The following is a 26,262-nucleotide window of genomic DNA, read 5'->3' as shown; positions in this document are numbered from 1 at the left end:
GATAGAAGGAGAGGAATGTCCCGGCTCTCCTTTATTCCTCTGGGTGTACATTGAGATAGAAGGAGAGGAGTGTCCCGGCTCTCCTTTATTCCTCCGGGTGTACAGTGAGATAGAAGGAGAGGAATGTCCCGGGACTCCTTTATTCCTCCGGGTGTACAGTGGGATAGTAGGAGAGGAATGTCCCGAGACTTCTTTATTCCTCCGGGTGTACAGCGGGATAGAAGGAGAGGAATATCCCGGTTGTCCTTTATTCCTATGGGTGTACAGTGGGATAGAAGGAGAGGAATGTCCCGGGACTCCTTCATTCCTCCGGGTGTACAGTGGGATATTAGGAGAGGAATGTCCCGGGTCTCCTTTATTCCACAGGGTGGACAGTGAGATAGAAGGAGAAGAATGTCCCGGGTCACCTTTATTCCTCCGGGTGGACAGTGAGATAGAAGGAGAGGAATGTCCCGGCTCTCCTTTATTCCTCCAGGTGTACAGTGTGATAGAAGGCGAGGAATGTCCCGGGTCTCCTTCATTCCTCCAGGTGTACAGCGAGATAGAAGGAGAGGAATATCCCGGCTCTCCTTTATTCCTCTGGGTGTACAGTGAGATAGATGGAGAGGAATGTCCCGGGTCTACTTTATTCCTCCAGGTGTACAGTGAGATAGAAGGAGAGGAATGTCCCGGGTCTCCTTTATTCCTCCAGGTGTACAGTGAGATAGAAGGAGAGGAATGTCCCGGGTCTCCTTTATTCCTCCAGGTGTACAGTGAGATAGGAGAGGAATGTCCCGGGTCTCCTTCATTCCTCCGGGTGTACAGCGAGATAGAAGGAGAGGAATGTCCCGGGTCTCCTTTATTCCTCCAGGTGTACAGTGAGATAGAAGGAGAGGGATGTCCCTGCTCTCCTTTATTCCTCCAGGTGTACAATGAGATAGAAGGAGTGGGATGTCCTGGGTCTCCTTTATTCCTCCGGGTGTTCAGTGTGATAGAAGGCGAGGAATGTCCCGGGTCTCCTTCATTCCTCTGGGTGTACAGCGAGATAGAAGGAGAGGAATATCCCGGCTCTCCTTTATTCCTCTGGGTTTACAGTGAGATAGAAGGGGAGGAATATCCCGGATCTCCTTTATTCCTCCGGGTGTACGATGGGATAGAAGGAGAGGAATGTCCCGGCTCTCCTTTATTCCTCTGGGTGTACATTGAGATAGAAGGAGAGGAGTGTCCCGGCTCTCCTTTATTCCTCCGGGTGTACAGCGAGATAGAAGGGGAGGAATATCCCGGCTCTCCTTTATTCCTCCTGGTGTAGTGAGATAGAAGGCGAGGAATATCCCGGCTCTCCTTTATTCCTCCGGGTGTACAGCGAGATAGAAGGAAAAGAATGTCCCGGGTCTCCTTTATTCCTCTGGGTGTACAGTGAGATAGAAGGAGAGGAATATCCCTGGTGTCCTTTATTCCTCAGGGTGTACAGTGAGATAGAAGGAGAGGAATGTCCCGGGACTCCTTTATTCCTCCGGGTGTACAGTGGGATAGTAGGAGAGGAATGTCCCGAGACTTCTTTATTCCTCCGGGTGTACAGCGGGATAGAAGGAGAGGAATATCCCGGTTGTCCTTTATTCCTCTGGGTTTACAGTGAGATAGAAGGGGAGGAATATCCCGGATCTCCTTTATTCCTCCGGGTGTACGATGGGATAGAAGGAGAGGAATGTCCCGGCTCTCCTTTATTCCTCTGGGTGTACATTGAGATAGAAGGAGAGGAGTGTCCCGGCTCTCCTTTATTCCTCCGGGTGTACAGCGAGATAGAAGGGGAGGAATATCCCGGCTCTCCTTTATTCCTCCTGGTGTAGTGAGATAGAAGGCGAGGAATATCCCGGCTCTCCTTTATTCCTCCGGGTGTACAGCGAGATAGAAGGAAAAGAATGTCCCGGGTCTCCTTTATTCCTCTGGGTGTACAGTGAGATAGAAGGAGAGGAATATCCCTGGTGTCCTTTATTCCTCAGGGTGTACAGTGAGATAGAAGGAGAGGAATGTCCCGGGACTCCTTTATTCCTCCGGGTGTACAGTGGGATAGTAGGAGAGGAATGTCCCGAGACTTCTTTATTCCTCCGGGTGTACAGCGGGATAGAAGGAGAGGAATATCCCGGTTGTCCTTTATTCCTATGGGTGTACAGTGGGATAGAAGGAGAGGAATGTCCCGGGACTCCTTCATTCCTCCGGGTGTACAGTGGGATATTAGGAGAGGAATGTCCCGGGTCTCCTTTATTCCACAGGGTGGACAGTGAGATAGAAGGAGAAGAATGTCCCGGGTCACCTTTATTCCTCCGGGTGGACAGTGAGATAGAAGGAGAGGAATGTCCCGGCTCTCCTTTATTCCTCCAGGTGTACAGTGTGATAGAAGGCGAGGAATGTCCCGGGTCTCCTTCATTCCTCCAGGTGTACAGCGAGATAGAAGGAGAGGAATATCCCGGCTCTCCTTTATTCCTCTGGGTGTACAGTGAGATAGATGGAGAGGAATGTCCCGGGTCTACTTTATTCCTCCAGGTGTACAGTGAGATAGAAGGAGAGGAATGTCCCGGGTCTCCTTTATTCCTCCAGGTGTACAGTGAGATAGAAGGAGAGGAATATCCCGGCTCTCCTTTATTCCTCTTGGTTTGCAGTGAGATAGAAGGGGAGGAATATCCCGGATCTCCTTTATTCCTCTGGGTGTACGATGGGATAGAAGGAGAGGAATGTCCCAGCTCTCCTTTATTCCACAGGGTGGACAGTGAGATAGAAGGAGAGGAATGTCCCAGCTCTCCTTTATTCCTCCAGGTGCACAGCGAGATAGAAGGAGAGGAATGTCCCGGGTCTCCTTTATTCCTCTTGGTTTACAGTGAGATAGAAGGGGAGGAATATCCCGGCTCTCCTTTATTCCTCTGGGTGTAGTGAGATACAAGGGGAGGAATATCCCGGCTCTCCTTTATTCCTCCGGGTGTACAGCGAGATAGAAGGAAAAGAATGTCCCAGGACTCCTTTATTCCTCTGGGTGTACAGTGAGATAGAAGGAGAGGAATATCCCTGGTGTCCTTTATTCCACCTGGTGTACAGTGAGATAGAAGGAGAGGAATGTCCCGGGACTCCTTTATTCCTCCGGGTGTACAGTGGGATAGTAGGAGAGGAATGTCCCGGGACTCCTTTATTCCTCCGGGTGTACAGTGAGATAGAAGGAGAGGAATATCCCGGGTGTCCTTTAGTCCTCCGTGTGTACAGTGGGATAGAAGGAGAGGAATGTCGGGGTTTCCTTTATTCATCCAGGTGTACAGTGGGATAGTAGGAGAAGAATGTCCTGGGTCTCCTTTATTCCACAGGGTGGACAGTGAGATAAAAGGAGAGGAATGTCCCGGGTCTCCTTTATTCCTCCGGGTGGACAGTGAGATAGAAGGAGAGGAATGTCCCGGGTCTCCTTTATTCCTCCAGGTGTACAGTGTGATAGAAGGCGAGGAATGTCCCGGGTCTCCTTCATTCCTCTGGGTGTACAGCGAGATAGAAGGAGAGGAATATCCCAGCTCTCCTTTATTCCTCTCGGTTTACAGTGAGATAGAAGCGGAGGAATATCCCGGCTCTCCTTTAGTCCTCCGGTGTGTACAGTGAGATAGAAGGAGAGGAGTGTCCCAGCTCTCCTTTATTCCTCCGGGTGTACAGCGAGATAGAAGGGGAGGAATGTCCCGGGACTCCTTTATTCCTCTGGGTGTACAGCGAGATAGAAGGAAAAGAATGTCCCTGGTCTCCTTTATTCCTCCGGGTGTACAGTGAGATCGAAAGAGAGAAGTGTCCCGGGTCTCCTTTATTCCTCCGGGTGTACAGTTGGAAGGAGAGGAATGTCCCGTGTCTCCTTTATTCCTCCGGGTGTACAGTGAGATAGAAAGAGAGGAATGTCCCGGGTCTCCTTTAATCCTCTGGGAGTACAGTGAGATAGAAGGAGAGGAATGTCCCGGGTCTCCTTTATTCCTGCAGGTGTACAGCGAGATGGAAGGAGAGGACTGTCCCGGGTCTCCTTTATTTCTCCGGGTGTACAGTGAGATAGAAAGAGAGGAATGTCCCAGCTTTCTTTTATTTCTCTGGGTGTACAGTGAGATAGAAGGAGAGGAATGTCCAGGGTCTCCTTTATTGCGCCATATGTCCAGTGAGATAGGAGAGGAATGTCCCGGTTCTCCTTTATTTCTCCAGGTGTACAGCGAGGTAGAAGGAGAGGAATGTCACAGGTCCCTTCTATTCCTCCGGGTGTACAGCGAGATCGAAGGAGAGGAATGTCCCGGGACTCCTTTATTCCTCCAGGTGCACAGCGAGATAAAAGGAGAGGAATGTCCCAGATCTCCTTAATTCCTCCGGCTATACATCGAGATCGAAGGAGAGGAATGTCCCGGGTCTCCTTTATTCCTCCGGGTGCACAGCGAGATAGAAGGAGAGGAATGTCCCGGGTCTCCTTTATTCCTCCGGGTGCACAGAGAGATGGAAGGAGAGGAATGTCCCAGGTCTCCTTAATTGCTCCAGCTATACATCGAGATCGAAGGAGAGGAATGTCCCGGGTCTCCTTTATTCCTCTGGGTGTACAGTGAGATAAAAGGAGAGGGATGTCCTGGGTCTCTTTTATTCCTGCTGGGCCAGTGGTACAGTGAGATAGAAGGAGAGGGATGTCCCTGCTCTCCTTTATTCCTCCGGGTGGACAGTGAGATAGAAGGAGAGGAATGTCCCTGCTCTCCTTTATTCCTCCAGGTGGACAGTGAGATAGTAGGAGAGGAATGTCCCGGGTCTCCTTTATTCCTCTGGGTGTACAGTGAGATAGAAGGAGAGGAATGTCCCAGGTCTCCTTTATTCCTCCGGGTGGACAGTGAGATAGAAGGAGAGGGATGTCCTGGGTCTCTTTTATTCCTGCTGGGCCAGTGGTACAGTGAGATAGAAGGAGAGGAATGTCCCAGGTCTCCTTTATTCCTCCGGGTGGACAGTGAGATAGAAGGAGAGGGATGTCCTGGGTCTCTTTTATTCCTGCTGGGCCAGTGGTACAGAGAGATGGAAGGAGAGGGATGTCCCTGCTCTCCTTTATTCCTCCGGGTGGACAGTGAGATAGAAGGAGAGGAATGTCCCAGGTCTCCTTTATTCCTCCGGGTGGACAGTGAGATAGAAGGAGAGGAATGTCCCGGGTCTCCTTTATTCCTCTGGGTGTACAGTGAGATAGAAGGAGAGGGATGTCCTGGGTCTCTTTTATTCCTGCTGGGCCAGTGGTACAGTGAGATAGAAGGAGAGGAATATCCTGTGTCTCCTTTATTCCTCAGGGTGTACAGCGAGATAGAAGGAGAGGAATGTCCCTGCTCCCCTTTATTCCTCCAGGTTGACAGTGAGATAGAAGGAGAGGAATGTCCCTGCTCCCCTTTATTCCTCCAGGTTGACAGTGAGATAGAAGGAGAGGAATGTCCCAGGTCTCCTTTATTCCTCCGGGTGGACAGCGAGATAGAAGGAGAGGAATGTCCCTGCTCCCCTTTATTCCTCCAGGTTGACAGTGAGATAGAAGGAGAGGAATGTCCTGGGTCTCTTTTATTCCTGCTGGGCCAGTGGTACAGTGAGATAGAAGGAGAGGAACGAACTGGGTCTTCTTTGCAGGACAGGAGTACAGTGAGACAGCACTTGGGAATTATTGGGGTGCTGTCTGTTCCCTGCAGTGACCTCGCGGGGAGGTGGGGGTCGGCACCTCTCGGCTCGTCCTCATTCCACGCATGCACGCTGAGCTGGAAGGATGTCAGGGCCTTTCTTCAATCCAGCCTAGGGGGATGGCACCCGGCTGCGTGGGAGGGGTGGGGGCCCTGCCCCCCGTCTCTGCGCCTCCTTCTCCCATCAGACCGCACGTGGGTGCAGTCCATTGCCCCGCGAGCGCGAGGCGGTGATTAGCCAGCTCGCCAGATGAGCCCGGGACAATGGCGGCCGCTTTAGCAAAGTGCATTCAATGGTTTCTTGGCCGCGTGGCTTTGTTTCTGCTCCACAAAGGCCAACCGGGGGCAGGGAACCTGCTGCCTGTTTCTACACCCCCTCCCTCCCCTCTTTGATATCTCTAGGGAGGGGGGCACTGCGCCGGGTAATTACCGGCCTTCTGGCGATCGGCGTATTCGCAGCTGCTTCCTTCAAACGGGTGGGAGGAAATGTTGAATTGTTCGAGATGTTTTCTAAAGCGCTGTATGTGCTCCCTTTATGTATTTTACTATTGGGCGCTGTAATCTGTGTCCAGGTATTCTGTCAAGTGCATGACACTGACCCAGCCCAGGCCTACTCGCCTTTGGGAGCTGAGCCTGTAATCTAATTAAATGTGCACCCCCAACCCTCCGGCCCCTGTTCTTTCACAGGAACAGACCCACACCTAATTCTCCATGTTTCCGGGGAGGCCTGTCTCTTTCCCTGCCAAGCACGGCTTTTCTGCAGTTAATTAATTCTGTCTGACAGCAAAACATTTCTACAGTAGCTGGAAAAATAAATGAGCCTTTTCTCTGGCACGGATTTCCAGCTGGTGTCATAAGATGAACTGAGATGGCGCCCCGCCCCCACAACCCCCCCACCCCCCCCGCCCCCACGCAGTGATGAACAGGGGGAGCATCTGGAATAATGCTGAGTGAAGGAAAGGGCTGGGACCAGAACAAAGAAACTGGCAAAGGTCAGGGGTCAGGAAATGGGAAGGAGAAAGTGGCAAAGGGCAGGGGGCCAGGAAACGGGAAGGAGAAACTGGCAAAGGCCAGGGGACAGGAAACGAGAAGGAGAAACTGGCAAAGGCCAGGGGACAGGAAACGGGAAGGAGAAACTGGCAAAGGCCACGGTATCAGGAAACGGGAAGGAGAAACTGGCAAAGGCCAGAATATCAGGAAATGGGAAGGAGAAACTGGCAAAGGCCAGGGGGCCAGGAAACGGGAAGGAGAAACTGGCAACGACCTGGGGTCAGTAAACGGGAAGGAGAAACTGGCAATGAACGGGAAGGAGAAACTGGCAATGACCAGGGGTCAGGAAACGGGAAGGAGAACATGACAAAGGCCAGGGGTCAGGATACAGGCAGGAGAAACTGGCAAAGGCCAGGGGGCCAGGAAACGGGAAGGAGAAACTGGCAACGACCTGGGGTCAGGAAACGGGAAGGAGAAACTGGCAATGACCAGGGGTCAGGAAACGGGAAGGAGAACATGACAAAGGCCAGGGGTCAGGATACAGGCAGGAGAAACTGGCAAAGGCCAGGGGTCAGGAAATGGGAAGGACAAACTGGCAAAGGCCAGGGTGTCAGGAAACGGGAAGGAGAAAATGGCAAAGACCAGGGGTCAGGAAACGGGAAGGAGAAACTGTCAAAGGCCAGGGGACAGGAAACGGGAAGGAGAAACTGGCAATGGCAAGGGGTCAGGAAACGAGAAGGAGAAACTGGCAACGACCAGGTGTCAGGACACGGGAAGGAGAACATGGCAAAGGCCAGGGGTCGGGAAATGGGAAGGAGAAACTGGCAAAGGCCAGGGTGTCAGGAAACGGGAAGGAGAAAATGGCAAAGACCAGGGGTCAGGAAATGGGAAGGAGAAACTGGCAAAGGCCAGGGGACAGGAAACGGGAAGGAGAAACTGGCAACGGTCAGGGGGTCAGGAAACGAGAAGGAGAAACTGGCAACAACCAGGGGTCAGGAAACGGGAAGGAGAACATGGCAAAGGCCAGGGGTCAGGAAATGGGCAGGAGCAACTGTCAAAGGCCAGGGGTCAGGAAACGGGAAGGAGAAAATGGCAACGACCAGGGGTCAGGAAATGGAAAGGAGAACATGGCAAAGGCCAGGGTTCAGGAAACGGGAAGGAGAAAATGGCAAAGGCCAGGGGTCAGGAAAAAGGAAGTAGAAAATGGCAAAGGCCAGGGGCCAGGAAAAAGGAAGGAGAAAATGACAAAGACCAGGGGCCAGGAAAGGGGAAGGAGAAACTGGCAAAGGCCAGGGTTCAGGAAACGGGAAGGAGAAAATGACAAAGACCAGGGGCCAGGAAAGGGGAAGGAGAAACTGGCAATGGCCAGGGTTCAGGAAACAGGAATCTGAATCATTAAGAAGAGCAGCCGAGATTGGACTAGAGACAAAAACACAGGGTGAGAGTCTGTAATAGGAGCAAGAGAGTCAGGAATGGGGGTCATGAAGATGAACGAACGAGAAAGGAATAGATCAAGGAGTAAGAGATCAGGGAACAGGAGGGAGATCAGGAATAAGAGCAGTGAATGGAGTAAGAGATCAGGGAACAGGGGGAGATCAGGAATAAGTGCAGTGAATGGAGTAAGAAATCAGGGAACAGGAGGGAGATCAGGAATAAGAGCAGTGAATGGAGTAAGAGATAACAGGAGGGAGATCGGGAATAAGAGCAGTGAATGGAATAAGAGATCAGGGAAAAGGATGGAGATCAGGAATAAGAGCGTGAATGGAGTAAGAGATAAGGGAACAGGATTGTGATCAGGAATAAGAACAGTGAAAGGAGTAAGAGATCGGGGAGCAGGGGGAGCTCAGGAATAAGAGCAGTGAATGGAGTAAGAGATCTGGAAACAGGGGGAGATCAGGAATAAGTGCAGTGAATGGAGTAAGAAATCAGGGAACAGGAGGGAGATCAGGAATAAGAGCAGTGAATGGAGTAAGAGATAACAGGAGGGAGATCGGGAATAAGAGCAGTGAATGGAATAAGAGATCAGGGAAAAGGATGGAGATCAGGAATAAGAGCGTGAATGGAGTAAGAGATAAGTGAACAGGATTGTGATCAGGAATAAGAACAGTGAATGCAGTAAAAGATCAGCGAACAGGGGGAGATCAGGAATAAGAGCAGTGAATGGAGTAAGAGATCAGGGAACAGGAGGGAGATCCGGAATAAGAGCAGCGAATGGGGTAAGAGATCAGAGAACAGGAGGGAGATCGGGAATAAGAGCAGGGAATGGGGTAAGAGATCAGGGAACAGGGGGAGATCAGGAATAAGTGCAGTGAATGGAGTAAGAAATCAGGGAACAGGAGGGAGATCAGGAATAAGAGCAGTGAATGGAGTAAGAGATCAGGGAACAGGAGGGAGATCGGGAATAAGAGCAGCAAATGGGGTAAGAGATCAGGGAACAGGATGGAGATCAGGAATAAGAGCTGTAAATTGAGTAAGAGATCAAGGAACAGGAGGGAGATCAGGAATAAGAGCTGTAAATGGAGTAAGAGATCAAGGAACAGGAGGGAGATCAGGAATAAGAGCAGTGAATGGAGTAAGAGATGCAGGGAACAGGAGGGAGATTGGGAATAAGAGCAGTGAATGGAGTAAGAGATCAGGGAACGGGATGGAGATCAAGAATAAGAGCAGTGAATGGAGTAAGAGATCAGGGAACATGATGGAGATCAGGAATAATAGCAACAAAGGAAGCAAGAGATCTGAGAGCAGATGGGAGACCAGGAATAAGAGAAGTGAAAGGAGTAAGAGATCAGGGAATAGGATGGCTATCAGGAATAAGAGCAGTGAATGGAGTAAGAGATCAGGGAACATGATGGAGATCAGGAATAAGAGCAGTGAATAGAGTAAGACATCAGGGAACAGGATGGAGATCAGGAATACTAGCAGTCAAAGGAGGAAGAGATCAGGGAACAGGAGGGAGATCAGGAATAAGAGTAGTGAATGGAGTAAGAGATCAGGGAACAGGAGGTAGATCAGGAATAAGAGCAGTGAATGGAGTATGAGATAAGGGAACAGGGTAGATCAGGAATAAGAGCAGTGAATGGAGTAAGAGATCAGGGAACAGGGGGGAGTTCGGGAATAAGAGCAGTGAATGGACTAAGAGATCAGGGAACAGGAGGGAGATCAGGAATAAGAGCAATGAATGGAGTAAGAGATCAGGAAACAGGAGGGAGATCAGGAATAAAACCAGTGAATGGAGTAAGAGATCAGGGAACAGGAGGGAAATCAGGAATAAGAGCAGTGAATGCAGTATGAGATAAGGGAACAAAAGAGATCAGGATTAAGAGCAGTGAATGGAGTAAGAGATAAGGGAACAGGGGAGATCAGGAATAAGAGCAGTGAATGGAGTAAGAGATCAGGGAACAGGAGGGAGATCACGAATAACAGCAGTGAATGGAGTAAGAGATCAGGGAACAGGGGGGGGGGGGCAGGAATAAAAGCAGTGAATGGGGAAGAGATCAGGGAACAGGAGGTAGATCAGGAATAAGAGAAGTGAATGGAGTAAGATCAGGGAACAGGATGGAAATCAGGAATAAGAGCAGTGAATGCAGTAAGAGATCAGGGAACAGGAGGGAGATCAGGAATAAGAGCAGTGAATGGAGTAAGAGATCAGGGAACAGGAGGGAGATCGGGAATAAGAGCAGCAAATGGGGTAAGAGATCAGGGAACAGGATGGAGATCAGGAATAAGAGCTGTAAATGGAGTAAGAGATCAAGGAACAGGAGGGAGATCAGGAATAAGAGCTGTAAATGGAGTAAGAGATCAAGGAACAGGAGGGAGATCAGGAATAAGAGCAGTGAATGGAGTAAGAGATCAGGGAACGGGAGGAAGGTCATGAATAAGAGCAGTGAATGGAGTCAGAGATCAGGGAACGGGATGCAGATCCGGAATAAGAGCAGTGAATGAAGTAAGAGAGCAGGGAACGAGATGGAGATTAGGAATAAGAGCAGTGAATAGAGTAAGGCATCAGGGAACGGGATGGAGCTCAGGAATAAGAGCAGTGAATGGAGTAAGAGATCAGGGAACAGGATGGAGATCAGGAATAAGAGCAGTGAATGAAGTAAGAGATCAGGGAACAGGATGGAGATCAGGAATAAACGCAGTGAATGGAGTAAGAGATCAGGGAACAGGATGGAGATCAGGAATAAGAGCAGTGAATGGGGTAAGAGAACAGGGAACAGGATGGAGATCAGGAATAAAAGCAGTGAATGGAGTAAGAGATCAGGGAACAGGAGGGAGATCAGGAATAAGAGCAGCAAGTGGAGTAAGAGATCAGGGAACAGGAGGGAGATCAGGAATAAGAGCAGTGAATGGAGTAAGAGATCAGGAAACCGGAGGGAGATCAGGAATAAGAGCAGCATATGGAGTAAGAGACCAGAGAACAGGAGGGAGATCAGGAATAAGAGCAGCAAATGGAGTAAGATATCAGGGAACAGGATGGAAATCAGGAATAAGAGCAGCGAATGAGTAAGAGATCAGGGAACAGGATGGGGATCAGGAATAAGAGCAGCAAATGGAGTAAGATATCAGGGAACAGGATGGAGATCAGGAATAAGAGCAGCGAATGAGTAAGAGATCAGGGAACAGGATGGAGATCAGGAATAAAATCAGCGAATGGGGTAAGAGATCAGGGAACAGGAGGGAGATCAGGAATAAGAGCAGCGAATGGAGTAAGAGATCAGGGAACAGGAGGGAGATCAGGAATAATAGAAGCGAATAGGGTAAGAGATCAGGGAACAGGATGAACATCAGGAATAAGAGCAGCGAATGGTGTAAGAGATCAGGGAACAAGAGGGAGATCAGGAATAAGAGCAGAGAATGGAGTAAGAGATCAGGGAACAGGAGGGAGATCAGGAATAAGAGCAGTGAATGGAGTAAGAGATTGGGGAAAAGGATGGAGATCAGGAATAAGAGCAGCAAATGGAGTAAGAGTTCAGGGAACGGGATGGAGATCAGGAATAAGATCAGCAAATGGAGTAAGAGTTCAGGGAACAGGATGGAGATCAGGAATAAGAGCAGCGAATGGGGTAAGAGATCAGGGAACAGGAGGGAAATCAGGAATAAGAGCAGCAAATGGGGTAAGAGATCGGGGAGCAGGAGGGAGATCAGGAATAAGAGCAGTGGAAGGAGTAAGAGATGAGGGAACAGGAGGGAGATCAGGAATAAGAGCAGCGAATGGGGTAAGAGATCAGGGAACAGGAGGGAGATCAGGAATAAGAGCAGCGAATGGGGTAAGAGATCAGGGAACAGGAGGGAGATCAGGAATAAGAGCAGCGAATGGGGTAAGAGATCAGGGAACAGGAGGGAGATCAGGAATAAGGGCAGGGAATGGGGTAAGAGATGCGTTAGTGGACTGAGTGATTAGGTCAAAGGAGGGAGAACCAAAAATGACAGCAAGAAGGCGAGCAAGAGATTGTGCCGGGGGGAGGGGAACCAGTGATTCATGAAAAAAGGTGGGGCAGGGACAGGCGTGAGGGGGGCAAGAAGCATTCAGAATTCCACTTGTGGGTATTTTCGGGTGAACAAGCGGCACTGCCCAGGATGTGTAGCACCAGCCCCGGCCGCCGTGCCAGGAGGCCCCCGCGGTGCGCCGAGGGCCCCCGGGAGCCCGTCTCCAGGTTACCTTCTACACCGCATGGAGCGCTGTGTGGAGGGAGGCGCGTGCTGCACGACGCAGGTCGCCATGGGGACGGCGCGAGGATGCACGGTGATGCTGATGAAATGCTCTGATGACAGGATCTGAGGGGTGGCAGGGCAGCGTGCGCGAGCACCAGAGAACAGCATGTGAAACAGAGAGCAATGCACTGCCCACTCCATGCTACGCCATGCTGTGCTCTAATACTCCCCGTGTGCCGCGGGAGTGCTGTGCTCTAATACTCCCCGTGTGCCACGGAGGTGCTGTGCTCTAATACTCCCCGTGTGCCACGGGAGTGCTGTGCTCTAATACTCCCCGTGTGCCACGGGAGTGCTGTGTGATGCTCTAATACTCTCCGTGTGCCACGGAAGTGCTGTGCACTAATACTCCCCGTGTGCCACGGGAGTGCTGTGCACTAATACTCCCCGTGTGCCACGGGAGTGCTGTGTGATGCTCTAATACTCTCCGTGTGCCGCGGGAGTGCTGTGCTCTAATACTCCCCGTGTGCCACGGGGGTGCTGTGGGATGATCTGAAACTCCACGACTGATACGGGGATGCTGTGTGCTACTCTAATACTCAACGTGATACGGGAGTGTAGTGTGATGCTATAATACTACACATGTGCTTCAGGGATGCTGTGTGATGCTCTAATACTACACGTGTGCTACGAGGATGCTGTGTGATTCTCTAATGCCCAGTGACAACCCCTTTATCTAGATCACCCCTGTGCCAAGAGCAGTAACGCATCCTGTACCAAGAGGAGCAGTGACACCCTCCTACCCCAGTGACGCCGACTGCACCAGGAGGGGCAGAGACACCCTCCTACCCCAGTGACACCGCCTGCACCAAGAGGAGCAGAGACACCCTCCTACTCTAGTGACACCGCCTGCACCAGGAGGAGCAGAGACACCCTCCTACCCCAGTGACGCCGACTGCACCAGGAGGGGCAGAGACACCCTCCTACTCCAGTGACACCGCCTGCACCAGGAGGAGCAGAGACACCCTCCTACCTCAGTGACACCGCCTGCTCCAGGAGGAGCAGGGACACCCTCCTACCCCAGTGACACCGCCTGCACCAGGAGGAGCAGAGACACCCTCCTACCCCAGTGTCGCCGCCTGCACCAAGAGGAGCAGTGACACCCTCCTAACCCAGTGACGCCGACTGCACCAGGAGGGGCAGAGACACCCTCCTACCCCAGTGACGCCGCCTGCACCAAGAGGAGCAGAGACACCCTCCTACTCCAGTGACGCCGCCTGCACCAGGAGGAGCAGTGACACCCTCCTACCCCAGTGACGCCGACTGCACCAGGAGGGGCAGAGACACCCTCCTACCCCAGTGACACCGCCTGCACCAGGAGGAGCAGAGACACCCTCCTACTCCAGTGACACCGCCTGCACCAGGAGGAGCAGAGACAACCTCCTACCTCAGTGACACCGCCTGCTCCAGGAGGAGCAGAGACACCCTCCTACTCCAGTGACACCGCCTGCACCAGGAGGAGCAGAGACACCCTCCTACCCCAGTGACACCGCCTGATCCAGGAGGAGCAGAGACACCCTCCTACTCCAGTGACACCGCCTGCACCAGGAGGAGCAGAGACACCCTCCTACCCCAGTGACACCGCCTGCACCAGGAGGAGCAGAGACACCCTCCTACCCCAGTGACACCGCCTGCACCAAGAGGAGCAGAGACACCCTCCTACCCCAGTGACACCGCCTGCTCCAGGAGGAGCAGAGACACCCTCCTACCCCAGTGACACCACCTGCACCAAGAGGAGCAGAGACACCCTCCTACCCCAGTGACAACGCCTGCACCAGGAGGAGCAGAGACACCCTCCTACCCCAGTGACACCACCTGCACCAAGAGGAGCAGAGACACCCTCCTACCTCAGTGACACCGCCTGCACCAGGAGGAGCAGAGACACCCTCCTACCTCAGTGACACCGCCTGCACCAGGAGGGGCAGAGACACCCTCCTACCTCAGTGACACCGCCTGCACCAAGAGGAGCAGTGACACCCTCCTACCCCAGTGACATACCTCAGTGACACCCCCCGTGTCCACAGTTCAGCCCTAATTTCTGCTCATCTTCTAGATTTGGACCCGTTGACCAGTCCCTAGAGACTTCTGCTCCCACCATTTTAATCCATTGGATCATGTATTGCATTGCTATTGGTCAAGAAGGATGCCGGCCTCCTGCAGAGGATGCTCATGCTTGAAATGCTGACATCAGCCCACTCAGAGGAATTTCCATCAATTGCCATGGTTATTTTTACCCTGCTTTGATCATTTGAGCCCGCTGTGGCCTCTGCCTTCTCCATTGCCCCCTCTCAGCATTAGCGAGCACCTGCTCTGTAATTGAGTCAAGGCCGGACTTGTCCCCATGCTTGAAATTGGGCCATATTGAATAACTGAGCACGCCGCCCCACCAACTTCAACATCCTTGTAGAGCCGAAACCCTGGGCTTGAGAACAACACGTGGGGGTATTGGGCATCACACAGGAAGCAGAAGCCATCCCAGGGGTAGATCTCCCGCTCTGCTTGAAATGTCTCCTAATGCTCCTTTATACACATATCAAAACATGCAGAGTTCATGTGGTAAAGGGGAGTCCCGGGTAGCTCCCGATATCCGTTGGTGTCAAGCTAACCAGGCTCTTCTAGGCTACACTCGGGAGATAAATAGCTCCCAGAAACGTGGTCCCCTGCCTCCAACCATGGGAGTGACGCGCATGGGAGCGGCGCGCGGGCCCACCTAGGCTCACTGTGCCATAAGGGACAAAGGGGACATGAAACGATAACACTTCATGGCACCAAAAGTGGTGTTTGGTGGGAGCTGAATTTGACAACCTTGTCACATTCAGATCAGTTACGTGCCAGGGAGCAGGGCGAAGGGATAAGTGCCAGGGAACACACAGGAACCCGAAATACAGACAGGTATAAGTGCAGATACACACAGGTACCAGTACCAAGGAAGCAGGTGCAATACTCACAACCGCAGGTACCAGGAACACAGTACAAGTTCAAACTAAGCCTCCGGGAAGGTTAGTGCAGAAGGCAAGGGGGGAAGCCAACTGAACAGGAAATGTCCCGAGGGCCTGAAGAGTAGAGAGGAGAGGTAAGTGCTCCCCGGAAAATGAAAGCAAGCGGTAAGCCCTAAAGAGGTCAGAGATCTAAACCGGATCAAAGCAAAGGCAGACCGGTGTAAGGGAGAGCGATGTGCCAACCACAGGAGCAGACCTAAGGGTCAAAAGATGTCATGCAAAAGGGACTTCTTGAGTCCTTTCCTAAAACAATGAATGTTGTCTTCTACCCTCAGAGCAAGAGCAAAGGAGTCTCTGAGAAGAGCCCCCGCGCTGCAAGGGTCCTGCAGCCGTATGATTTCATCCTACAGTGGTAGACGATGAGTGAGCTGGAGAAGGTTGAACTATTGGGGCCCTGACTCTTGGTGTAGCCAGATCCCAAAACCCCAGTAAGTCAGGGGCATTATAGGGTGGGCCGTGAAGGCGATTCTAGCTTGAACAGGGAGCCAGTGGCAAGACATTTACCCGGGGGCGAGGTGGTAGTTGGGTTTGAGGCCCAGGATGAGCCTAGTCACCTTGTTCTGTATGAACGGAAGCATATGAAGTAATGGCGTAAGCAGGCCGCGACACGCGTAAGCTCCCAGTCGCCTTCACCCTATGACGGAAAATGGCAAAATACACCCGAGGAAGGGAAGCGTGGAATGAGACTTCTGGGCGAGCTAAAGAATCAGGGGGCAAAGTAAAGAGCTTTGCCAAGGATAACACCCGGCAGAAGGAAGGAAGCGGGGTAGAAAGAGGGCCCAGAGAAGTAGGACGGGCTAAAGGTAGAGAAGGCGGAGCAGGAGAGCTCAGGAAATTGACGCGGATCTTCCAGGCATTAGGACACACGTTGTTGTCAGGAAGGAAGCCTGGATGAGAGGGTGAGACAGGACGCAATGCATCCAGGAGCTGAGGAGTGATCGTCTGCCAGCACAGAGGCCATCTCTGTGTCTTCAACATATGCTTGCAAAGAGCAGGAGAAAGGAGAGGAGAGAGGTACGTGTTAAAGAGCCATGGAGACAGGGTAGAGCCTTGGGGAACCCCACAGTTGGAAGTAGTAGGATGAGAGAGAAAAGGGCCCGACCGGATCTGCATAGATGTGTTACAAAGGAAGTGGGACAGCCAATTAAAAGCAGTGCCCTTGGAATCAAAGCAGTTTTACAGGTAGTCAAGGAGAAAAGCAGAGGATGGGTCAAGGAGGAGCTTTTCTCTTGTGAAAAGGAGGTCAGGGCCAGGTCCCTCCCATGGGCTTGGACCCATATGAATGGCCATGGGTAGTATCTGGGTTCAGCAGTAATCAGGGGTATGCAGGAAGACCACTGGAAGCCAGGTAAATATAAATAGGAAGAGGCTTCATTAAGTTACGGGGCTCGATAAGAAGGGAGGTAGGAGCTAAGGTGAATACATCCTTCCAAGTTAACATCTCCCATCCTGTGTGTCCAACCGTCAATCCTGCAACCTCCAGGTACCGTAAGGTGCCAGGCTAACCAGCTGCACCCATGCAAGCCCCATGCTACACCATGCAACAGTAGGTCGTCCTTACACTCTGACACTGCCTGACACTTTCGGAAAATGGATGGCGCTGGTGGCTACTTCTGACACTGCTTGGGGTTAACGGCAACAGACATTTCCAAGCACTGCATTACTCTAGTAGTGCCTGTCTGAAAATGAGTACTTCTGGCTGGCACTGGCTGGCACGGCTTCACACTGGCTATGTCCATTCACAGACAGTTTCTTGACACTGGCTTACGTTGCCACTCTGACCCTGGTTGGCACTGCTTGGCACTGGCTAATAAACACTACCTGGCATAGTCTAACAGCAGCCAATATCCTGTGACATGTTGTGACCCTGACTGGCATTTTCTTATTATGGCTGGCAATGCTTGACATTGTCTAATAATTCCTGAAAATGGCGCAGAGTACGATACTGTATGATGCTCATGCTAATGGTTTTAAACCGTGTGACACTGCCTGACCCCGCTGACATCCCTTCGATACTAGCTAGTGCTTGTTTACAGTGCCTGGCATTAGTTGACACTGCCTTACACTATGTGTGACGCAGGCTGACATCCCTTTGATACTAGCTAGTGCTTGTTTACACTGCCTGTCATTAGTTGACACTGCCTTACACTATGTGTGACGCAGGCTGACATCCCTTTGATACTAGCTAGTGCTTGTTTACACTGTCATTAGTTGACACTGCCTTACACTATGTGTGACGCAGGCTGACATCCCTTTGATACTAGCTAGTGCTTGTTTACACTGCCTGTCATTAGTTGACACTGCCTTACACTATGTGTGACGCAGGCTGACATCCCTTTGATACTAGCTAGTGCTTGTTTACACTGTCATTAGTTGGCACTGCCTTACACTATGTGTGACGCAGGCTGACATCCCTTTGATACTAGCTAGTGCTTGTTTACACTGTCATTAGTTGGCACTGCCTTACACTATGTGTGACGCAGGCTGACATCCCTTTGATACTAGCTAGTGCTTGTTTACACTGCCTGTCATTAGTTGACACTGCCTTACACTATGTGTGACGCAGGCTGACATCCCTTTGATACTAGCTAGTGCTTGTTTACACTGCCTGTCATTAGTTGGCACCCTTGCACTCTGTGTGACACTGCCTGACCCCGCTGACATCCCTTTGATACTAGCTAATGCTTGTTTACACTGCCTGGCATTAGTTGACACTGCCTTACACTATGTGTGACGCAGGCTGACATCCCTTTGATACTAGCTAGTGCTTGTTTACACTGTCATTAGTTGACACTGCCTTACACTATGTGTGACGCAGGCTGACATCCCTTTGATACTAGCTAGTGCTTGTTTACACTGCCTGTCATTAGTTGACACTGCCTTATACTCTGTGTGACGCTGCCTGCCCCCAGCCGACATCCCTTCTATACTAGCTAGTGCTTGTTTACACTGCCTGGCATTAGTTGACACTGCCTTACACTATGTGTGACGCAGGCTGACATCCCTTTGATACTAGCTAGTGCTTGTTTACACTGTCATTAGTTGACACTGCCTTACACTATGTGTGACGCAGGCTGACATCCCTTCGATACTAGCTAGTGCTTGTTTACACTGCCTGTCATTAGTTGACACTGCCTTACACTGTGTGTGACGCAGGCTGACATCCCTTCGATACTAGCTAGTGCTTGTTTACACTGCCTGGCATTAGTTGACACTGCCTTACACTATGTGTGACGCAGGCTGACATCCCTTTGATACTAGCTAGTGCTTGTTTACACTGTCATTAGTTGACACTGCCTTACACTATGTGTGACGCAGGCTGACATCCCTTTGATACTAGCTAGTGCTTGTTTACACTGCCTGTCATTAGTTGGCACCCTTGCACTCTGTGTGACACTGCCTGACCCTGCTGACATCCCTTTGATACTAGCTAGTGCTTGTTTACACTGCCTGGCATTAGTTGACACTGCCTTACACTATGTGTGACGCAGGCTGACATCCCTTTGATACTAGCTAGTGCTTGTTTACACTGTCATTAGTTGACACTGCCTTACACTATGTGTGACGCAGGCTGACATCCCTTTGATACTAGCTAGTGCTTGTTTACACTGCCTGTCATTAGTTGACACTGCCTTACACTATGTGTGACGCTGCCTGCCCCCAGCCGACATCCCTTCTATACTAGCTAATGCTTGTTTACACTGCCTGTCATTAGTTGACACTGCCTTACACTATGTGTGACGCAGGCTGACATCCCTTTGATACTAGCTAGTGCTTGTTTACACTGCCTGTCATTAGTTGACACTGCCTTACACTATGTGTGACGCAGGCTGACATCCCTTTGATACTAGCTAGTGCTTGTTTACACTGTCATTAGTTGGCACTGCCTTACACTATGTGTGACGCAGGCTGACATCCCTTTGATACTAGCTAGTGCTTGTTTACACTGCCTGTCATTAGTTGGCACCCTTGCACTCTGTGTGACACTGCCTGGCGTTGGCTGATACTGACTGGCATGGCATCCTTGTATACTGGCTAAACCTTGATGGCAGTGTCCAGCTCTCTCTGGCATCGCCGGACACTATACTGTGTGAAACCTCCTGACCCTGAATGACCTTGCAGATTTTGGGTGACACACGTGATACCCGATGCTTCTGTTTGATGTCTTAACCTTGTTTGGCTGTGAGTGCCAATCTTGACGCCAGTTAATAATTACTGCCCATGTCTGACACTGTGTGGCATTGCTGGACGCTGCTTTACAGGGAGGGAAACTGCCTGATATCGCAGTGATGACACTGCCCCTCTTTGACACGGCCAGGTACTGCTTTACACCGTGTTACACCACTGTTCGAACACCAGCCCCACCCTTCTAAGCCTGTCTCCTACTTTTTAGATCCCTATGTCCTTAAAACCTGGTGCTCGGTTTTACTGACGCTGCGCAAACCCGCGGTATGAAGAACTAAAATGACGCCCTAATGCAGGGGCCCCCTAAAAATAAAAAGTCCCATTGAAAGGATAGGGACTTTTACGCAGATGGCCTTTCCCGGGGGGGGAGGGGGGGGGGTGCCGGAGCCCCGGAGTACCCGGCGCCCCTGCCCTAAGGCCGTGAGTGACTTTGGCCAAAACAGGGTCGTGGGCAGAGCTGTGCCCTCTTTTTTAGCTGATTTCTGCTGGGTCAGCATTAGCTAGAGACACAGACCTGGCATCCTGCACCCAGGGGCCTGCGTTTATCCTCCCAGTCGTACATGACCGTTTTGAGGGCCTACATGTAAGTTCCACGTCTCAGGTCGCCAACACTGGGCTCCTCCGGCCCACGGTGGGTGCAGAGGAGGGGGCAGGGGGGGCTGCAGCTGGCAGAGGCCACCACTCGCTCTCCCCTGTCCCCGGCGCGAGGCCCGGGCTCCTGTCGCTCCGCCGCGGCGGCCATTTTGTCTGGCAGTTCTGCGCAGCCGCACTGGGCTCCCCAGTAACCTTGCCAGACAGGCGCGTGCCTTTGCGGTCCGTCTTCAAGGACTCGGTGCCTCTGAGCACCGCCTCCCAGTCACCCAGCCACGCCGGCCGCCATGCGCTGTCCCGGGAAGGGGGCCCCTGAAATCGCTGCCCAGGGGGCAGATACTACAGAAGGCCTCCACTATGAGGGCACCCGGGTCCCGACTTCCACCCTTCCTTGCTTCCTGAAGTGGAAATGCCATGTACATGTTTGCTATATAGTCATGCCACAGGCGTGATTTGCCTTTCAGGGTGGAGAGCATCTCACCGTGGTGCCATGCTGTCCGCCCCCAGCCAGGGTAAGGACTAGAAGCCCCCCTGGGTATATTGAAGGAGGGGGCCAACCTCCCACCCTAAACACCACGGTAGAGCCCGGCTTCTTCCGCACACCCATGGTCGAGTCTACATTTCCTGGTACAGGCCGGGGGAGGCAGGAGGTCTTGGGCACCGCTCTGACCTTTGACTGGGCATGCCATGGCGTCAAACCCACATTACTCAGCGTCCATAAGACAAAAGGATTTGGGGGTGGGCGCCCATGCCCTCTGATGGCACTACACAGACCCACGCACCCAGGGCAGGTAGCAGAGACACCTCATGCCTAGCGCTGGCATTAGACTGTGCTCCCATACCCGAGACATGGGTACACTTCATGGCACTGCACCCTCTGTTTGCACTGAACCACATTTGCCCCGCTCTTGCCCTCTGTGCAGCAGCCCTGACCCAGCATCCCCATATAACATGCCGGCATCTTACACACACACACCTTTCCCTACCACCAGCCCCCTCCCCACCCGCTCTGTCCTGCCTCTAGATCAGACTCCCATTCCTGGCCTTGACATTAAACTAGCCTCTAACACCTGGCGCTATCACTGGGCACCTTCAGTTGACCCCGGATTGACCCCTGCGCACCCTACCCTGCTACTGCACAGATGGGTAGGTTTACCAGCAAAACAAAAGGAAAAGTAGACAGAAAAACAATATACAGGGTCAGCCCATTCTACCCGTTAGAGTCCAAACGAGGCCTGGAAAGGCAGAGACATGCATGAAGCTATTTACCGCCTGAACTTCTATGTATAAAGACACACGCACATACATGCGTACAGGTGAAGGCACAGGCCTTAACATTGGGCTCAGATCCTATCTAGCCAAGCCAGGCTTTAATTCCACATGTCTGCAGACATACGTTTGTGGAAGCGCGCGCGCGCGCGCGCGCGCACACACACACACACACAGGTTGAAGGATACACTGCCCAGCTAGCTACGGCCTGTGTTCCTCACACGTGCCAGTGCATGTGTGTGGATGAGTGGGCTCTTCTTCAAGGAGATCAGGCATCAGCCTGCATTACACACATGTGTCTTGCCTGTTCATATCAACGGATACCAACGCTCCCCAGACCAGGCCCGCATTTTAGGCACAGGCCTGTGCTCATATTCTGTCACAGAGCTTCTCCCCCCCTTCCCCCCCTGCCCCCCGGCCAGCCTCGGCCTGCGTTCTACACAGTTGCTATGTTATGGTCAAATGCGTTTATACTTTGCCAAATCACCACCGTAGTAGCATGAGAGCACCTGGGCATGTCCGTGGCGTGCATGCAGACCTAAGTCTGGGGGGGAGGACAGAACATGAGCCAGGGAGGGATAAGCAGACGGGAGGGAAGCAGGGACGCACATGTATGTGCATGTTTGCAGACGGACACACGCATAGCAGGAAACAAGCCCCACGCAGCCTCGGCCTGTGCTCTACACATGCGCGTGTGTGTGGAAGTGTGTGTGTTGGCATTGTGCTGGGCCACACATGCACAGCTTTACTATGTGTGTAAACACATGTCTACAGAAGCAGACATTGAGTGTTGCAGAACACAGATGACACCCCTCCTGGGTCCTGGCTACACATGCGTTTGTACACAAATGCGGATATTCACACATCACACCGGACGATGGCCACCAACACGTATGTATGTGAACCCTAATGTGTAATAATATAGGATAAGGCCCTCACACAACTCTGTGATGCCCACACACATGTCCTGCTGCCCGGCCTGCACATGTCCAGCTTCAGGTCACAGGACAGGCCTGGCGCTTGTTAGAGTCCTTGGGTGTCCCCAGGAGTCCCCTTGAATGCAGCACTTGCATGCCAGGGCAAGCAGCAGCGCACATGCTGCCTATGTGTTTACATGTGTGATACTATGTCGTCACTGTGTGTACATTGATGTATGTGAATAGGCACATAGGCATGCCTGGTGTCCACGTGTCTGCCTGGGTGCACGCATGTCTGTTTCCATGTGAGGAGACCTGCACGGGTCAATGTGCCTGTATGCATACACATGTGTGTCAGTAGACCTGCTTGCATGTCCCTGGGCATGTCTTCATTTTGCTGTATGTTCTCCTGTGTTATGTTGCTGGTCGCAGGGACACTTCGTGTGCGTGCATACATGTGCTGGCATGCACTGCGTGCTAGGTTTGCCTTGCATCTATGAAAGGACTGCATGCAGAGGTGTGTGTGTGTGCGTGTGTGTGTTGGCACGTAGTGTCTGCATGCTTGTCTAGTGTCGCGCGTCTTTCCGTTCGTTTCTGATGTGTGCAGTGTGTGTCTCTCCGCATACATGACTATTACGACCTGTCAGCAGCTGCCTCTCCCCCAGCGCCGTCTCTTTGTATCCCCTCTTCCTGCCTCCTGGGTGTCTCTCTGTTTCCCCCTCCTCTCAGTGCCCTTTGTCTTTCTCTCCCCTTTCTAGCACCTTCTCTCTCTCCCCATACCTCTCTCCGGCCCTTTGTCCCCCTTTCACCGGTTCTTTTAGCTTTCTCATGGTTCTCCATCTTGCATGTTTCTTTCTTTACCCCCCCGCCCCGCCCCTTTCCCTTTCTTTCTACCACAGCGTCTTTTTGTAAATCACACATTGTCACCGTTTCCCTCCCCTCTCCCCTCATCCTTATTTCTCTCCTTTGCCTTCTCTCCCTGTGCCTTTCTCTCCTTTAATCTCTCATCTGCACGAGCCCCCCCAACCGCCCCACCACCCAACATCATCCTCCTGTTCACACCCTGTGCCATGTGTCAGGTGTGGAAAGGAATCTACCAGGGAGAAGGGGATTGGGGGGGGGGGGCAGCAGAGTCAGTGAGATGCTTGGATTCAAAGAAATGGGGAAAGGAACAGAGAAGGGGATATTTCTGACCATTCCTGAAATAAAATGAGGAGGGGGCCTCACGCCATCACACCCCCTCCCACCACAGGGCAGTCAGCACGGACACCACCCTTTTAAAGAACACTTTGTGCACAAGGCGACAGAGCGAGGAGGCCTGGGAATCAAGAACAAAAGCCCCCACCCGCCCCTCCCCTCCCACCATCCTCCTGAAGACATGGCAGCTGCGGGCACCGCCCAGCTGAGCTCCTCCTTTGTGCGCAGCCACCCCCCTCACCCCACCTCCGCACCAAAGCATTGCATGCACAGTCCAACGTGAATGTAAAGGTATTGAGGCACTTTATATGGTGTTAATGATGGAAATGCACTGTACGTTGCTGGGGTGGGAGATGGGGGAGGGGGGGTGGCTTAATAACCTTGAGGGGGGGGGGGGTGATGGGCAGTCGCAGAATGCAGAAGAATTGGTAGGAATTGCAGATACATTGCAGGGGGGGGGGGGGTGGAGGCCGGAGGTCCTGGGGACAGAAAGGGACACTACAACAGCTGGGTTTGGGGAAGTGGGCAATGGGGTGCAGACTGGTGTGTGTGTGTGTGGAGGGTGGGGTACAGAGTAACGCCTGAAAGGCCAAGGGTGCAAGATAACCTTGTGGGGGGGGGGGCATTAGCACTTGGACGGAGCCTGCTGTAGATTTACGAGTAAGAGCAGGGGAGGATTGGGGGGTAAGGAGATATGGGGTGGAGAGAGAGGTCTGTTGGGGTGCAGTGTGATCTGGGGAGTGGGGGGGGGGGCAGAGTCAATGAATGTGTGTGGGGGTCGGTAAGATATCTAAAGGATGGAGCTGGGTGCAGGAAAGGGGGGGGTCTCCTGTGTGGATTCAGAGTTAACGGGGAGGGGGCCTGCGGGTGGAGAGGGCGGTGTGATGGGGGTGTCAGGGCCTGGGCCTAGAATAACAGGGTGGCATGTGGGGAGGGGAATTGCTAAAGAACTCTGGGCAGGTGGATGAGGCAGAAATATCTGGGGGTGGGGGGCGGTGGGCTAAGCCCAGGATATCATGGGGGCTCCTTGAGGGAAGAAGAATAGCAAATGGGGGGGTGGTCTGAATAGGGCGGTTGCAGAACAATGCCATGCATCGGGAGGGTGTGTGAAATCACAGCGCCTGAACCCTGGACAAACCGACCCGCCCCCCCACCCCCTCAAAACAAAGAAAATGGTAAGTAAATACCTACAGTGACCATTCTCGAAGCGCTGCGAAGACTGCGGCTGCTGGAAGGAGGCGCTGTCAATGCTGGGGAGTCCGAGCCCTCCCGGGGTTGGCGTCCGTTCGTCCTCGCACACAAAAAATCACAAAAATATATAGATGTGTGTACAAAAATTCTTTACAAAAAATCAGTTTTCGTCGAGCGTTTCTTGCGCCTCCGCCGCGCTGCGGCTTGGCGGGCGGGGTCCCTTTCCTCTGGTGGGGGGAGGCGGAGGAGACGAAGCAGCTGATCACCGTCGGGCGTTGCAAAAATATCAAAAAACAAGAGAACTATTCAAAGGAAATAGTGAATAACTTCTGAGAAAATCAATAAAAATGGAGAAAATGGGAGGCTGCCAAAGGGAGGCCTTTTTGGTGTGTGGGGTGGGGGGGTTGCTGGCACCGGCAGCGCCCAGGTTCGCCTCTGCGGGCCTCTTAATGCCCCTCTTCCAGTGCCAGCCCTGTGCTGCTCCGAGCCCGTGCTGCTGCTCCCTGGGAGGATGCTGTGAGTGTGTGAGTGTGTGTGTGAGTGAGTGTGAGGGAGCCGGGATGCGGCCAGGCAGCTCCTCGGCCCCAGCTGGTACCCAGGAGGACGCCCATTGGCTGCCGCGGACAAGGATGCTCCGACAGCAGCCCATGGAAATTAGCCTCCTTGCAGACACCACACCCCTGACAGCAATACACTCTCCCCGCGCCCGCGCACACTACGCCCATCACACACACACACACACACACACACACACACAGGCGCGCGCACACCCGCCCACGGCTTCACCTGCGCACACGCACCTCCGCAGGCCACACACCACACCAGAAGCACAGAAACACGCCGTTTCGCCGCCCACCACCCGACCCCACCACAAACCCACACGCACACGCCCGCCACCTCCAGAGCACCCCACCCTGCCCATGCCAATGCGCGCGCACACACACACACACACACACACACACACACACACACACACACACACACACACACACACACACACACACACACACACACACACACACACACACACACACACACACACACACACACACACACACACACACACACACACACACCCGCTTAACCACACATACACGTTCAGCTCCAGCCTAACCATGCAGCTACACGCACGCCATACACAACATTGCCACAGCACATGTCCACACAATCCCAATAACACAACTCCAACCTAACCACACTGTGCACGCAGACTCACACACACACACACACAGCTCAGTAAGCACACCACGCACACTCCGCCACATTTGGACACAACCATGCCGTAGACATGAACACAAACGTCTCCACACTCCTAATACAGGCAGCCATTAGCTACCCACATACATAACATAGGCATACGTTTTTTAACATAGTGCTTCGTGTCAGATTGCTTGAGCTTCTACGCGCTGTGATAATAGAAGTTCTCGTTACTAAATAATTAAACAGTACCTGTTCTATTGACCTGAGGAGGACTAAGGGCTGAGTGAGTCCTGAGTGAGTTCTGTCTGAATTCCATTTGCTACGCAAGGCTGGCCCCGTGCTGGAGACAAGCG

At 52.4% G+C, this 26,262-nt stretch overlaps 1 protein-coding gene across 9 annotated transcripts in view; it reads right to left on the bottom strand.

Moving 5' to 3' along the window:
• The window catches only part of ELAVL3 (ELAV like RNA binding protein 3), a 169,134-nt gene extending 143,702 nt beyond the window's left edge, over positions 1-25,432 (bottom strand). For 3 of the 9 annotated variants that reach the window (XM_069604219.1, XM_069604224.1, XM_069604217.1), the window contains exon 1: positions 24,710-25,427. In XM_069604219.1, the coding sequence (XP_069460320.1) occupies positions 24,710-24,718 (9 nt within the window). In that variant the 5' untranslated portion in view covers positions 24,719-25,427. Of the gene's footprint in view, positions 1-24,709 lie in introns of all 9 variants that reach the window. The other 6 variants (XM_069604221.1, XM_069604225.1, XM_069604218.1 and 3 more) reach the window with 5 other exon arrangements.
• Between the last annotated feature and the right edge of the window lie 830 nt (positions 25,433-26,262).

This window comes from Ambystoma mexicanum, chromosome 3q (assembly GCF_040938575.1).
Source record: "Ambystoma mexicanum isolate Mex_15411 chromosome 3q, UKY_AmexF1_1, whole genome shotgun sequence".
NCBI lineage: Eukaryota > Metazoa > Chordata > Amphibia > Caudata > Ambystomatidae > Ambystoma > Ambystoma mexicanum.
Note: the sequence above shows the minus strand (reverse complement) of the source record. Positions and strands in the feature narration are given on the sequence as shown.